At 37.8% G+C, this 17,086-nt stretch overlaps 1 protein-coding gene across 7 annotated transcripts in view; it reads right to left on the bottom strand.

Annotated features, from left to right (window-relative positions):
• The window catches only part of LAMA2 (laminin subunit alpha 2), a 676,086-nt gene that overhangs the window by 231,284 nt on the left and 427,716 nt on the right, over positions 1-17,086 (bottom strand). For 4 of the 7 annotated variants that reach the window (XM_030928801.1, XM_030928799.1, XM_030928800.1 and 1 more), the window contains 4 exons: positions 14,884-14,970; positions 7,468-7,679; positions 3,898-4,004; positions 2,542-2,805 (listed from right to left, as the gene is read on the bottom strand). In XM_030928801.1, coding sequence (XP_030784661.1) covers positions 2,542-2,805; positions 3,898-4,004; positions 7,468-7,679; positions 14,884-14,970 — 670 coding nt within the window. The remainder of the gene's footprint in view (positions 1-2,541; positions 2,806-3,897; positions 4,005-7,467; positions 7,680-14,883; positions 14,971-17,086) is intronic. The other 3 variants (XM_030928802.1, XM_030928804.1, XM_030928803.1) reach the window with 1 other exon arrangement.

Genomic DNA, 17,086 nt, shown 5'->3' on the forward strand with positions numbered 1-17,086 from the left:
TCTACCTCACTTTTCAAATATTTAAATAATGTAGCTTTAAAGGCTAAGTTGTAGCAAAATAAATACTACCAAATTTCAGTAATAAAATGTTTACAAATTTGTTCAAAAATTTATTTCAAAGGCTAAAGAAAACTCCACTAGTAAACAAACTTAAGGACCAGACATTCATAGTCAGTAATTGAAATTAATGAGGTAAAACAAATACAGGAGAAAGTGTCTGTCCAGACCCAGTGGGAAATTGGATGGGTTCCCATAAATGTGTCTCTCTCTGGGTAATAAGAACTAGCATTCACATACTGTGCTTCCTTTTTGCAAAGCACGATTCTAAACCCTTTACAAATGTAAACTCTTTACAAATACGTACTCATTTACTCCTCAGGACAACCCTGGCAGACAGTTGTCATTCTCACCACTTTTTTATTGAGTGGTGAAACTGAGGCACAGACAGGTTAAGTAAGTTGCCTAAGGTCATGAGCTAACCAACTGTGGAGTCAAGATTCCAGATCAGCTAGGTTGGCTCTGGAATTCGAGTTCTTAGCTCTCACACATACTGCCGCAGAGGAAGAAATAGTCTCAGGATAAAACTCTGCTTCATACAATAGTACTGTAAGACATGTAGGGCTTGAATGAACGTTGATTTTCTGCTAAATTTATATTTTGGAGACATTTTAATCAGTTATTATCTTTTTCTTTTATTTTAAACGTACGCATTTGTTTTTGAAAAAAAATTATTTTAAAGATGTTTTCATTTAACAACATTAGTAATAATAATAGTAATCAGGTCTAACATTTACCAGAAACTCTCCATGCTCCTGCCTGATGCACTGTTCTCACTGCTGCCCTGAGACACCTTGGAGGCGCCTCATCCGATCTACCTGCCAGACAACCTGCAGTACAGAATTTCACTGAATGAAAGCCTCCAGTTTCTTGTCTTTTGGATCCACCAGAGGCGCTCTGGAATGGACTGAATGTTTATGTCCCCCCAAAATTCATATGTAGAAATCTTAACCCTCAAGGTGGTGGTATAGACAGGAGGTGCAGCCTTTGGGAGGCGATTAGGTCATGAGGATGGAGCTCTCATGAATGGGATCACTGCACTTATAAAAGAGGCCCCAGAGAGGTTCCTCCACCATGTGAGGTTCCAGTGGGTAAATGACTGTCTAGAGAAAGAGGGCCCGCACTAGATAGGAAATCTGCCAGCACCTGGATCTTGTACCTCCAAGCCTCCAGAATTGTGAGAAACGAATTTCCGTTGTTTACATGCCACTTAGTCTATACTATGCTCTTATAGCACTCGGAATGAACTAAGATCAGCTTCCACAAGATTATCTTTCTCTCAGGCTGATAACAGTAAGATACTAGAGCCTTCCTGACCAATTCAGGATTCCTTTAGTGGTAAAATTTGCTTGGGTACATCCCACTAGCTTGGCCAAGAATTTAGGGTTTGATGAAATTCACCAAATGAGGCTTTTCCTACCCAGTCTTTCCTTCTGTGTTTTCCTGGGAGTCAGAACCCCATTGCAGCAGAAGGCTATGCTCTCTCCCACTTCATGTTTCGTTGGCCTTTCCCCCAGGAAATCTCTTGGCATTTGCTTCTTGGAGTATGCAAGCAGACATAAACTCTCTGAAGTGGATCTTACTACAGATGAAGAAGCTGAATTGCAGAAAGATGCAACGAATTTATAGCTAGGAAGTAATGAGGCTGGGATTTGATCTAAGGCAGTCTGACATCAAAATTTGTTTTTTAAAAAATGTGTGATAATAAGCCAAGAAATAAAACCATGAATTGTTTTTCACTTCTTCTTCTTTACCCTTTATTTCCCTCTCTCCTTCTATGCCCTATCCTCAACTCCCTACAGGTCCTGACTCTATACTGGCAAGTTTTGTCTCCTGCTCTTCTGCAGCTCAGCCTGGGACCTCTTCTTCCCTCCTTCACTCTCTTCCTTCTTCCCCAGCATTTGTTTTGTTTTGTCCTGTGATAGGAGAACCACACTTTTGTAATTAGAAAAAACTTTCCCCATTTTGGGTATTTGTCCATTTATAGTGTGTGAAAATGTGTTTCTTGAGTTTGTCGTACACATAAGCACAATTGATGTGGAAATTAACAAAATTCTTACTGATGATAAAATGCCAGATAAACGGGCTGAGTTTTCTTGGGCAAATCACTTTCTCTGCTAGATTTCCCTTCATTTGTTCATTCATAAAATTTAGCTTTATCCAAAGGATGCCTGAAGTCCCTTCCATTTCTAAGATTATAGGTTCTCGCAAGTAGATTTTTATTTGATTTCTACATATTCATGGTTAATTGAAAGTTTGGTTAATTGAAAGTTTTATGACCCTATGAACTTGAATATGCTTTTTAAAGCATATGGATGGTTATTTTTAAAAGGGCAAGGGTTCAATTAGGAAATGTCTAATTTTTGCATCTGCAATTTGCACACTTAGCAATTGTTACTTGGTAAAATGCCACCAGGGAACTCAGCCGCAGCACACAGAACACAACATGCGGAGGCATGAGCCATGCAGTGCCTCTGGGATTACCGGAGCTGGGGCCCGATAGGCTCCCCGAGGGCACCCGCTGGAGCTGCCGATAGCCCACCTCTGAGGAGAACCCAGCACCCGTTGCGCTCTCTGCGGCTGCTCCTCCTGTTGGTGCACCTGCCTGCCGAGGTTGCACTGTTTCCCTACGAAGTCTGTTTTACAGACACATCTTCCTGTAATATCACATTGCGGTGACACAGAGCCAACGGGATCGCAGTCACATAGCACACAGAATCGCTTCTCTGGATCCCACCACATATTGGGCTTTAAAAGCCAACCATAAAATAAAATAAAATAAAAACAAAACAGAGCAATGATATTATTCAAGAGATAGAAGCAGATGATACTTTCAAACTTCCTACAGTAAGGCCAGTTTGACATAGGAGAAATGCTTGCTTCTGATTAACCATCTTTATCACAAATACAATGTATTTCTGTGAAAGAGCTAGAGCAAATCTGTCCGCTCTCATGGAGGAATCTGAAGTTGCTTGCCATACTGAAAGCAGGGCAATCGGTATGTTCAGGGACTGAGAACAACATGCTCTATTTTAATTGAATATTTTGTTTTAGCAAAATAATGCATCTTAAAAAATACCTTGATTAGCTTCTCTACTGAAAACTTCTGTTAGGTACAGTTCTCACAGGAAGTAGCTTTGAAATGATGGAACTAGAAGAAGGTGTTTGCTAAAAAGCAAAGGGAGTAACATTTCTGTTTTGTTTTGTGTTTTGAGACAGAGTCTCACTCGGTTGCGCAGGCTGGAGTGCAGTGGCACCATCTCGGTTCACTGCAACCTCTGCCACCCGGGTTCAAGCGATTCTTCTGCCTCAGACTCCCAAGTAGCTGGGATTACAGGTGCCTGCCACCACACCTGGCTAATTTCTGTAGTTTTTAGCAGAGACGGGGTTTCACCATCTTGGCCAGGCTGTTCTTGAACTCCTGACCTTGTGATCCACCTGCCTCGGCCTCCCGAAGTGCTGGGATTACAGGCGTGAGCCACCGCACCCAGCCCCGGGAGTAAAATTTTATTCTGCCAAAAATGTAAAGGCAAAAGGAAGAGTATCTCCACAGATTAAGATTAAATTTGCATGCTATCTGTTTCAGAAATGTCTGAATTAAAGCGAATATAATAAACATTCACCGACAAACAAAATGTTAGCTTAAGGTCAAATGGTAATGTACAATGAATTTTGTTCTAGTCTGAAAAAAACTTTTCACTGATCACAGTCATTCCACTTGTAAAATTAGATAATCCCAAACCTTTCTTTTAATATACGAAGGTATATAAAACATGTCATGAAAAGTCAGTGAACATTTGCAAGGAGAAAGTAATTTATGGGTCAGCCTCTACTCTTTACCTTGCATTTGTCACACCTCTGGCCCTGCACGTTGGCTCTGCACTCACACTGTCCAGTTTGACGGTGGCAAATCTCAGAGAAAGAGCCATTGGCATTACAGTGACAGGCTGAAAAGAGAAGAGAAATCTGTGGTCAGGAAAACTTTCTAATAGTCTTAATAGGCTTGTTAAATAATAATATACCCTACATGGTAACATGGACACTTAAGTTCAGTAACAGAATGTTAAGTGCCCTGTTAGGCATTTAATCCCTATGACAACTCTACAAGCTGTAGACATAATTCATGTAAAGGCTTTAGCGACTTGTCTGGCCTATCACACGCCATTAAAATATTAATGTCATCATCATTATTCCAATTTTGAGCATGAAGACACTGAAATCCAAAGAAGCCATAGCTTATACAAGTCCATATGCCTGTTCTGTCATGTAGGTGAGTCCAGAACGTGATGGGAACGTGGAGTTCTTGACTCAAGGTGCAATGCTGTTTTAGTTCTTTACAGATACATCAGGGTAACACTTAAAATACTATCACACCATTGTAAGTAATGCATACTGACTTTAGAACTAAAACAATTTTGAGGAATTATCAAAATTAATAGCACCCCTGGCATAATTTTAATGTTACTATTAATCTAGGCAAATTTAGTTACTTTTTTTTGATTTAATGATTTACTATGTGCCAGTTTTTGTGTTAAGTTTAAAAAATGGTTTGAGGTGAAATATTTATGCCTTTTTTAAGATTCGAAAGTTTGTAAGACAACAACAACATCATTTCAAGTATCTTAAGACTATAGCATTATAGCATTTAAGAATCACTTTTATTTTACAGTTTATAGGCTCTCTCCAAACATAGAAAATATACGAAGTTTAAGTAATCTTTGTTTCTTTTTTGCTTTGTTATAAAGCTGTCTGAGGTTATTCTAAAATGTAGAATAAATCAGTCTAAAGCTCAAGTGGCCTTTTCACAAATAGAATAGTAATTCATTGTTTACCCTATATTTTTAATGGTACATATAATTGCATTTATACCAGAATAAAAATACAAGGAGGAGATGACATGGGAATTTAGGCTACTCTTAGCTGATTTTGTTAAATTTCCGAATACTTTGATTTGAACACAACTTAAAATTATGTTATAAACAGGTACTCTATCAGCCTATGCTAGTATTTTATTCTTCTGGCTCTAGGTTCTCCTTTTAAAGTATAATAATAATAATAATAATAATAAAACAAAGAAATAAACAAACAAAGCAACTGCTTTTCTAAAAACTGTTTAATTTATCTTCCGGTAAAGTGTGTCTTCAGTGTCTGCCAAGTGGATACTAGAGTAACGGCCGTTGAGAAACGGAAAGAGCCTATGGATAGTCTATAGCTGAAATATAAGGAAAGGCTGAAAATTTTTCCTTTAAATATCCTTTTTCATCTGATTTATCAAATTTGTATAGACTTTCATTACTTTATGAAAGTTTCTTACACATATCATACATACATTTTTAAAACATCAAATTATTTAGACTTTAGAAGTCACTTCTTCTTAGAGTGTAAACTGCAAAATTAAATTTACCATAAATATGATGGTAATTAATTAATGTTATCTTAAAAAAACAAAGCAATATAAAGTTTTGCTAAAGTGTCATTTCAATGGAAAAGTATGACACCAACAATATACACAAATTTAAAATGCAAAATATATTTCTTTGTAGTGGTGTACTTTTCTTAAACAAATCTATAGGTAACTAAAATAATGTATTTTCAGGAACTTTCTTTCCTTGAGGTTTTACCACCTATGCATAGAAGTGATAATTGTATCCATGAAAAATTATAAAAATAAGTAACAAATGTGCTTCTTATAATTTTAATTGTGATTATATGACAAACAGCATCAAAAATTATAATCACATCTATACTCATGGCAAGTAGTATGAAAATTGGTAATGGTCAAAATGTTTTTATTCTCACATTCTTTTTTTTATGTTCTTAAGACTTCATGCCACAGATCTCTAGTTTACCATAATAAAATAAGTGGAATAATATCTCTAACTTTATGGGGTGGGGGTTATTGGAAGACAGGATAAAATGTCAGTAAATGACTAACTTAGCCCTAGAATTCACTGGTGAACAATTGATATGCACAGCTACTATGAGCACTGCTACCAAAAACAGTTACCATGTGTGAGCATCTCTAGGACTCAGGAACTCACTGGATACCCTCTATGTGCCAAACCCTTTAGTCCCCACAGAAAATTCATGACCCTTTTTGTAGACTAGGAAACTGTATCTCAAGGAGGTCAAATGTCTTGCTCAGAAACACACAGCTAGAAAATGTAGATCCTAGATGATCTGTTGGAAAGGAAGAATTTCTTAGGCTCCCTATGATTTTACACATTTGTCAAGAATTCAGTGTTTAATGGCACTTTGAGCCTGTTGGAAATTTCGCTTTAAAAAAAGATCAATGTACAGGTTACATTAATAGGTGCCAGTTGGTACAGAGAGTGATCTGGTTTTGATTCAACAAATTATCATTATTAAATAACAAAGTTAGAACTCATCTTCTAAACCTGTGATGTGAGAGGCACATTTGTTAATGAAATAGGGGACCCTACTGGGTCTTTGGTGCTTACAGTAGAGTTGATGATAGGCTACATTTACAGTGGTTTCTATAATTCTGCATGTCGTGGGACCCACTTGAATAATTGGAAGGGCCTCTCACATAAACTTGACAGAAATGAATGGATGGGCTAGTCTCATAACCTACTGGTCTTAAACATTATGATAGCAGATGAAGCTGATGATGGCCAAGTGCTAACATTGGATTCACATTCCATTTGACCTTCTGCAACAAGATCCCCCTTCATATTATAATCCCACTGACATTAAGGATTTGGAAATTCTATGTAGTATTAATATAGCTAAAAAGGTAAAGAGGGGAGAAATGTATTATACTAGTATGGATGAAGCCCTAGAGTAGCTAATTTTGTGGAAGGAAAACACTGAAAGAGCATTCTAGAAATAGTCCTTAAATTACTATTATGAAACTAAAATGAGGTTAATCATTCAACAATGACAAATGTCCATGTGCGAAAATACTGGCAGAATTTTACACCTATTACAAAATACGACACTGTAAAGTTAACATATGAAAGCATAACTGATAAACATCTTCTGATGGCTACTACTGAAATATCATGGGCAGAAAAATTTATTTCAAGCAAGTGATTAGAATTGAGATAAACAAAAAAAGGATACATGGGGTCTACCTAATGTGCAAATTCTTCTTTCCTGCAGTGGATATCAGTTCATTAAAAAAACTTCCTTCCGCATGTAAATAGAAACATGTTTATCATTTGGAAAACAGTGACGCTTCAATAACACAGCAATTTTCAAAGGATTTACTCTATTAGTTAGTACAAGGAAATGTTCTGGAATATGCAGACTCTGTATATTCTGCGCATCTATCAACCATGTATTCCACATAATTTCCTACTCTTCAATCCACAGTCAAGAACTCATCAGCTACTTTGAAGTACAATACATCAATTCTGTCAGGGGCATCAATAGTTCAGGACTTACGCTGACAGTTCCTTGCATCAACTGCGTCTCCAAAATATCCATCAGCACAGAGCTCACAGTACCGGCCTGTTGTACCTGGTTTACATATCAGACAGGAGCCAGACAAGCTGTCACAGCTGCCAGGGATGGAGAAGTCAAGGTTGTCATTGCATTGGCATGGCTGACATGATCCTCCAGGTACAGAGGGTTGTCCAAAATAGCCTTCTGCACACCTAAGGCAAAAAATTTCATCAGTGAGCCTTTGTGGGGACCTCAGTTGGGGCAATGTTTACATATTTTTCATTCTCCCTTTCTCCCAGGATGATGGCTTTTCCTTTTAAGTGTTCCTTTTCTCAAACACAAAGTGATTAAAAAAATGTTTTTCTACAACTGCAGTGTAGATACAAGATGAAATCCTGCCAGCCCACTAGTAATTAGATTTCAGCCCAAAAAAAAAAAAAAAAAACATAATCTTGTCACTGGCACTGAAGACGAGACCAAAGCATAATAAGAATCTGCTGCTGGCACTCTGGAGGAATCCAGGTCCATGTTGGAAAGCCTTTGTAGTACAACACATCATGTGTCTCTACTCCAGTTGGTTATTTTCTCTACAAATATGTAAGGTTCACATTTTTTGTTGTTGTTGCAGCCAGAACTTGTTATGAGGAAACAGGCTCACAAGAAAATTCAGTAATAAGAGTTCAGAATTTATTAACTAGAAACTGTGACTCAGAAGATTCTTATTAATTGGGTGGGGGCTGTGGGTATATCTGAATTAATAATCTATTTGTATGTATTTGCATATGAATTCAGAGGCGGATTTTCATTGAAGGCTTTACTAAAGGGAAGTTTGAGAAAGCATGCCTGTATATTATGGGAATATGCCATAAGGTGATACTGAACTGTGCCTGCCAACTCTATTAGCAAATCCAGGTTCTTTCTTTCTTTCTCTCTTCCCTTCTTTCTTTCTCTTTCTCTCTTTCTTTCTTACCAAAAACTATCTACATATTATTGGAAAAACAAAAGTTTGTTTACAGGGCATGGCAGAGAAGATTTTTTTAAAATTATTGCAGCAAATTTTCTCTGACCTAAATGTTATATTTTAAAATGCAACTTACTGCTACAGGCATGCGGAAATGTCCTTAGAGGCAACGCCTATTTATATTCTGCTCTGTCTTCTCTTTCAATGACATTCGCTCACGCTTTATACTAAGCCATACTTGCCAAAGGAGAAACAAAACAGGGCATCTGAATCTTATGGTCAGGCTAGCTCTGTTATCTTTGCCATCTTACGAAGATAAAGTCTTTTGCAGCAAGTGTCAAAATTGAAGGGGATCAAAAACAATGTGGGAGAATATAATTTTCTCAGTAGTACACTTCTTTTATGCACATCTACTCACAGATATGCAGTCATTATTTAGAGAAAGGCTCTCTCCCATTTGAAATAAAAATGGTTTAAATCCAATACATTATGTTGAGAGTACTTTAACAAATCACAATTCTGGGGCAGAGTCATTAATTTGGTGCAGATACACTGACTATTCTTAGTTTTCTAGAAAATGTATAGATATTTAGGTACTATAATTCATAGATTTGATCTTTTATCATAATTTTGTAAATGAAATTACTTATATTCACAAAAGATTTTATACATTTATGAGTTATATAAATATTGCTTAGAAGAATACTGCCAACCACAAATATAATTGTTCATTAATTCTCTATTATAAAATATGTAATAAAATTTGAGTGAATAAAATTCCCCCAAAATCCCTTCAGGAGAGACATTTGATAAAGATAAGAAGAAGATTCTTTTGAATTTTAACCTGATTCTTCTTGCCTTATTTAATATTCAGAGCTTATGATCACATCCACATATATTCACATCTCATTTTGTTTACCAGTAAGAGAGTGACTTTGCGCCACTGGAATAAGGATATACAATGATCATTATCACAGCAAACGAAAACCTATTATTTTCAGCTCACTTTCCTCAAGATGACTTATTGCCCTTCGGAGAGATGGCTTTATATAACGAGATCTGGGAATTTTTCTTAACTTAGATAGCAATTAATAAGACTGAAATTCTCCATAATAAAAAAAAAAACTCATTTCAGGAAGAAGATAACTATAATTAAATAGAATAACTAAAGAAGTATGTGTCTTTTATTTTTTTTTCTTGCAGGACATGTAAGGAAAATTTGTGAATATACATGAGAGAAAAATCATATGCCATGTTACTGAAAGTGGGACTATTTTCTGCAACACTTCAGCACATTACTAGTGTATGGGTGTGGGTTTCTATACAGAGAACAGTATTAGAGATTTCTGAAGATGTTCCATTAGGAATTAAAAAGTAATTTGAGGGTCAGAGAATATAATACTGCTAATCATAGAACTTTTATTCATAAAAATAATGTGTTAGAGTCTGATCAAGTTGGATTCACCTAATTAAAATCAGTTTAAATCACAGTCCTTTGGTTTTTCACTCCACCAAAAATAATTGTAATGTGAAATGTCAAGCCCTCTCATTTTCATATGCAAGGCAGAATGAGTGCATTTTAAAAAATAGTTTATTGAATGCCTTGCTGGAAACGGACATCTTGACATAACAAAGGCATTGTTCCTTTCCATATCTGTTACCTTTTTCAAATCAAATTGCAATATTTTGAAAAAGGACCATTTAAATGTAAATAAGACTCCAGATAACACATGCAGTTATTTGTTACTCTTGCTGCTATTGATAATTTAGGAACAATGTCAGAGGGAGGGAGGGAGAGAGGAAGAGAGAGAGGGAGAGGTAGAAAAAGAGCGGACGTGCAGAGAAGCAACAATGAGAAGAAAGCAACCGCACTGATGAGACTTTTATATCATTCTGCACCATCATTTTTCCAGCAACATTTTGGCTAAAATCATGGTCTACATTTCTATTATCTGTACACTGAAAACAATGAAACAATATAATGCTAGCTTAATCTAGCCAAGCAAATGAGAAAAGCTCTTGTTTCTCCCACCCCATTCAAAAAAAAAAAAAAAAAAAAATCAGCTGAGCACTTTTACATGGTACTAATATAAAGAAGGTATGGTCTTATACTACAGTCCATGGAGAATGAACACACATTTTAAAATGTAGCAGTAGAACAACTGGAGATCTGCAAATGCTATTATGGCAGCACAGAAAAGGGCAACCAACTCAGATTAGGCCTAATCAAGGACATTTTCAGGATGATAGTGCTGACTTGGGAGCTGAACAGGGATTAGTTAGCCTCGGGTGGAGGAGTGAAAGGGCTGCAATCCTCCAGGCAGAGGGAACAGTATTGGCAAAGGCACAGAAGAGGGTGGCTGCTGTACAAAGGGGCGTGGCTGTAATGCTGTGTTCTTACTTCCTCCCATTTGACACAATCAGCAAAAGACTGAGGGTGTTTGCCTGCTCAAATGGCGCCTTTTGCAAGTTGGAAGAAAGTGTTCTCTCTAGACACATGCAGAAAAAGTAAAGAGACAGTGGACACAGCTAGACACCCAGGGACTTCATGGAAAAGAACAGGGCAGACTGGATTCAAGCCCTCAATCTTCCCCTTCCCTGAGGGCCTTTGTGCAGTGTACAAACTGCACAACCACATATGAGTGGCCTCTGGACACCTCAGTTGGAGTCGCAGTTTTGCTAACGGCACTAGCAAGTAGGTATAACTGCTCCCCCGCCCCCCCTCCCCCGCCCCGGTCGTCGTTATTTCTGTAGCCCATGCTCTGCATTCAGGACCCAAAGGCACAAGGAGACTCAGAAATGAGTAGAAGGTCTCAAGAGCATAGTGATCAGAGGGGTGATTAGATTTGATTCCAATTCAGACATTCTGAAGCAGACAAAAACTACATGGGATTTTGGAACTGAAGTTTAAGAAACAAAAAGGAATTTCTTCGATACCTGATATGAATCTTGAGGATAAAACTGTAGGTGAATTTTCAAAATATTAAGCAATTGGATTTAAATACCTTCCATATTTTCAGTGGCAACTGTGAAATTAGTCCTGGCTTTTGACCCCTCTCTCCTCACCTAGGGAGGAGTTGTTAAAAATTTGCCAGCTGGGGAGTGGGGAGGGCTTAAGAAGTCTATGTATCCCATTAAGTTTCATGTTGTCCTATAGAACCCACCAGGTGAACCTGCCACAGGCTTTTTGAAATGCCTTCTCCATAATGTATGACATGTTGCTGAGGTTACAGACTTATTCTGAAAGTATCTTAGTGTCCGATCAGGCAGGTATCCTCAGCATTTAACTAACTTTTAGCTCAATATTCTTTTTAATTGCTCTTGATGCTCTAATGCTTACTTAATCCTTTTTAGCCCTTCAAGATACTGTTTCTTTGTTAATTTTTTTCTCCTCTTGTCCAGATGATAAACGTCTAGAATCTTAGCAAAGGTGCCTTGATGAATACCTTCTCCCCTCACTCTCTGACTCTTCTTTTTCCTTGGTTTAAAACATTCCCCAGCAAAGCAGTGATACCTCAAAAATAGTGGTGTTTTGGCCATAAGTGAATGTTTTCCAAGCTGTGACTAGTGTTCTACTTGTGACAGAATTACCAGTCCATGTTTTGTTGTCTCTTGTTTGGCCACTCTCCTGTTCACTGCTTTTCTTCACCCCCTCAATTCAAGAAGCAAGGCCATCTTATGCTACATGTCTGAGTGAAGGGATTTGACAGGGCAGAAGGCAGAGACATAGGAATCTTCCAGACTCCAAGCTCTGAAAGCCACCAGTTCCATGAATGTAGCTCATCCTCTTCCAAATAGAAAATGGGATGGAGCTGGAAAAATGATGATGGTAGAGATGTTGGTGGGTCTTTGTGTGGAATGAAATAAGCTGAATGATTCCTGTGCCCCCAAGAATGGAATGAAAGTAGTTGGGAGGCTTTCTAGACCTGAAAGGAAAGGTAATTAGGAGGACAGGAAAAAAGGGATAGGTCAGCAGAAACATGCTCGGGTGAAATGCTCAGCACTGGCTGGCCCTACCATATGTCCCCTTGCTCAACACACTCACAGACATTATACCCTCCCTTCTACCCTTGCATAACAAGGCCTTTGGTACTAGGTAAACTTAATAGAACTTTGATTCAAGCTTGGAGAGAGGACAAGAAAGCAACTTGAAAAGGGCTCAGATTATGTTTCTAAGCCCTCACAGGTCCCACATATAGAGAAAGGGGTCTCAAAATATACATTAAATTGTGATAAAGACTATAAAGTTATAACTGTTGTCCCACCTGAGCTGTAGTCTGAGATATATTCCTGCTATATAGTTAAAGCAGAGAGTTTATGGCCACATAAGTTTAGGAAATGCTGAGCTAAACAAATTGAACAGATTTCTTCATTACACAGTGTAGGACATGCCAGAACTTTTAACATGCAAATGGATGCTTCCCAAACTTATGTGATCACAGAATTCTTCATTCCAGGAACATCTACAATTTGGGAAATGTTGCTTTAGTTTTTAAATTCTGGTCTCATTTAGATGATGTGCATAAGCTGATCACACAAATCATTTACAGAATGGTTTTGATTACAAGATTTTCAATGCAACCAGTGTCTCCTCCTTACCCTGACCCTTATCTTCCCTCTCCTCTACTTCAACAGGCACATCTCAAACAAAAAATGTTTCCCTCACATTTTAGATCTATCTAAGGGGTTCTTTTGACTCACATAAATACAATGAAATTATAAATTTTGAATATTCCTGGAAAACCCTAACCTAAATTCTGGCTAGAAAAATATGGTATCAGTTGTGGAAAAACTTGAGCTGGAGATAAGATATGCCATTCATTACACTGCATATGCATGTTGCCATCTTCTGAATCAGATTAATAGAGATTTTAGACAGGAAATCATGCTTTCTGTCAGGTATTTCGTTCCCTGGTGATTTTTGCTATTCAAATAGAATTCTCTGAAGAATATATGCAACCATCCTCACTTGCATTAAAGAAAGATGTGAGGTGCTGAAGGCAAGGATGGGAAAATGCATATATTTATATCCAATGTCTAGCCCTGTACCCAGCACATGGTAGTTGCTAAACAGATGTTTGTTAAGTAAAATGTAGGGTTTTAAATTATAGATGGTTCAGAAACTATTGTCTAACATGTATAGGGAGTATAGTACATAAAGCAGAGCAATATAAATATATCAGAGATTATTCTCACCTAGATAAGTGGATTTAATAGCCTTGTATGACAGAGCAGCTGTCATTTTCCAGTTGCTTAAAAAAGGCTGCCTGTAGTGAACTGGGGGGTTTAAGCACTTGATGTAAATCTGTCTTGGCAATGATATGTTCTCCTATTATAGTAAGTAATATGCACATGCCTTTCTTTAAACACACACACACAGACACACATACAATTAAAGATATCTAGTTTCTTGATTGCAAATAAATGCTGCTTGTTTCATTTTTTTTTTTTCTTACATTCCTAATTTACAGATGCTTCCATACTCACAAATAGTACTTGTTGCTGCTAGGAACTGTCACTGGCAGTATGTCCACAGACTGCTAGTCGCTAGCTAAATTCTCTCTGGGTGATAGGCTCCTGCTTCATTAATTTTATGCATCCTGGTTGAAACAGGGGTGATAGCTGCCAAGATGACAGGAAAAGATGGGCAAAAACAGCCCTCTTCAGGGTTAGCCTCAGTGATGATGAGTGAAAGCAGGTCACTTCCTTTGCACCCCTCCCTCCCAGGAAGGGTAGCAGCAGGGACATTTCCAGTGCTGAAACCAGAGGGAGGTTTTTGTGTTTGGCAATGACGTCAAGGGGGAAGTTTGTATCCTTTTTATGCTGAGGCTGAATATATAGAAGAATTATTTCTTCAAAAACATTTCAGGAGGAAATATAATCACACAAATCACATAAAATAATACTATTGTTTCCACTGCAAAGCAACCCAGTAAAATCAACAGGAATTAAAATACTGGTTTAGGAGTAATTAGAAGAGGATACAAATCATGATAATAAATTACATTTTGTTTCTATTTTCGAGTATATTTAAAGTAAATTATGAACCACTTGGTGAACTATGAACTATGCATTTAAGCTACATTTTAAGGACAAAAAGTTAATTATGAAAAATAAATGGTGCCGACATAGACAGCAAGATAAATCTTAAAGTGCATGACTTTCCACTTGAGCAATACTTTCTACAAAGATTGTAGGTTAATACTTAACCTCTAAGATTAAAACATTAATCAGATATTCTCTGAGTGAATGAAGATTTATGAAGCAATTTCTGAAAAATAAATAAATTACAAAAATATAATGCATTTGTTTGACAAGCGTGTTGAGAAACTTTATTTCACCTCATTGAGTGTGGCCATTTTTCTCCAAAGGATGATGCAAAGGATGATTGTATCTGTGGTTTTATAACTCCCAAGGTAGAAATCATTTTGCAAGACAGTGCAGTACACGCTTACCTCTCACAGCGTGGTCCTGTGTACCCGACAGGGCATCCATCACAGATCAATCCAAGACTCCGGTCTAAATGGCACGTTGGGCTAAAGCTACGTTGATATTGTTGTGGAAAACAGGGACAAGGAAGAAGCACATACACAAAGTCATTAGCAGCATTTTCTCATTTCTCTCTCCACTACTGCTCTGACAAAAGAGTACAGGCTGGTCATTCTCACCCCAGAGATGGAGATTAGGGTCTGGCCAATGGAGGATGAAATGACATTGCTGTTTCTGCAGACGTGAATATAGCCCAGTGGAGAGCAGTATCCCTGTGACATGTTATTAACTGACTTTTGACTGCTCTGGGTCGTGATCATCAGTAACAAGTGGGAATGTAGAGCTGCTTTTTAGAAATTCCTCCAGGCCTGGTACATATGCAGCCTCACATACTTTCTTCTCTAGCCAAATCCCTCTGACTTTGAAGCAGCCTGAAGAAATTTGTTAGAGATTTTGGAAATCTCAGTATGTGGCAGTGGTGGTGGCAGTTCTTCCTTCTTCAGCTACTGCCATAGTGGGGCATGCCTGTGTGCAGTCTGTGGCATGTGCTTCCTTGCAGGTATGCCCTCACACTGATGGAATCCTCAGGAAAGCTTTCAGAAGAGATCAAATGTGCATATTCTACCTAAACTTATCATAAACCTCAACAAACAAAAGCAACCTTGCCATCTCATACCTTCTGGCATGTTTCAAAGTTCACTTCTCTCTTTGCACATAGTTCTAATTTGGGTCTGAAGTAATAGAGCTGAACACCAGATGAAGAACCAGCAGAGAACTCAGGTGCTAGTTTTAGCCTTCAACAACATGTTTCACTCCAGTCATGCTTCTTTGCCTTGTGAGAGGCACCTCTCATACATGAACCCTTACCCCAAGATTGACACATGGTAATGTGGTTCTCGACTGGCTCTCTGAAGGACCATCAACCATTTTGAATTCTGTAAGGTCTGCTGCACTACCGTTTCAAAGGGAAATGCCCTCAATTCATCCTTCTCTTATTATGTTTTCCCTAAGTAGATTTATTTTCTATTATATGTGACAGGGCAATTCAATAGAGGCTTGCTTGATGGCTAAATGAATTAAAGAAAGAACAACAAATTAAACATTGCAAGTCCTGATTTCATCCTGCTCCTGACACTTGAATTACTTTGAAATACTTTCTTAACTTCGGTGCAGATCAGATCATGAATGCTATTTCTGAATGATATTTCTCTAGATTAACTCTGGGTAGTTCTGCAAAGATTTAATAGTTCTTCTCATTTTTGGGATACTAGCAAGATATTAGGACCAGGTAAGTCTACGTTTTAAACATTTCAGCTCAGTGGAAAGTCTACATGAATCTGCTGGGTCAAGGAGATAAAACCTGGTCTGGGATGCTTTGAATTTATAAATATTATCTGGATCAAAGATTCCACATTAAGGAGTTATGGTAGCTGTCATGAACAGCAGACAAGACATACCCAGCGTGTGCACTGCGAGTAAAGAACCTCCTTTTATAAAGCATCCTGTACTTTGCTACACATGATCCAAAGACAGTTTACTACGGGTGATTTTCTTGACAGGATTGCACTGAAGACGCACAGGTTAAAATACCCCCTCTATAGGACTACACTGATTGAAAGAAAACTATACCAATTATTTTTTATAATCCTCTATCAGTTTGTCATAACTTGTGTCAATGGTTGTTGACAAGGCTTCTGAAAATTTTAAAAATATTTTATTTTATTTGAGACAGAGTCTTGCTCTGTTGCCCAGGCTGGAATGCAGTGGTGCGATCTTGACTCACTGAAACCTCTGCCACCTGGGTTCAAGCGATTCTCCTGTCTCAGCCTCCTGAGTAGCTGGTATTACATGCGAGTGCTACCACACCTGACTAATTTTTGTATTTTTAGTAGAAATGGGGTCTCACCATATTGGCCAGGCTGGTCTTGAACTCCTGACCTCAAGTGATCCACCTGCCTTGGCCCCCCAAAGTGCTAGGATTACAGGTATGAGCCACTGCACCCTACACTTTAAACCTATTCATAAAATAGACTTCAAATTCTTAAATGCATTCACATGTCAGTTAAAAGCAACGTAAGTAAAGTAAAAGGTGTTCACTGACAAAAATCAACACTTTTTCAAGAAAAAAATTAAGCAATAAAAATGTTAGATTTGACTAGCTCCTTACAG

This window comes from Rhinopithecus roxellana, chromosome 4, assembly GCF_007565055.1.
Source record: "Rhinopithecus roxellana isolate Shanxi Qingling chromosome 4, ASM756505v1, whole genome shotgun sequence".
Classification (NCBI taxonomy): Eukaryota; Metazoa; Chordata; class Mammalia; order Primates; family Cercopithecidae; genus Rhinopithecus; species Rhinopithecus roxellana.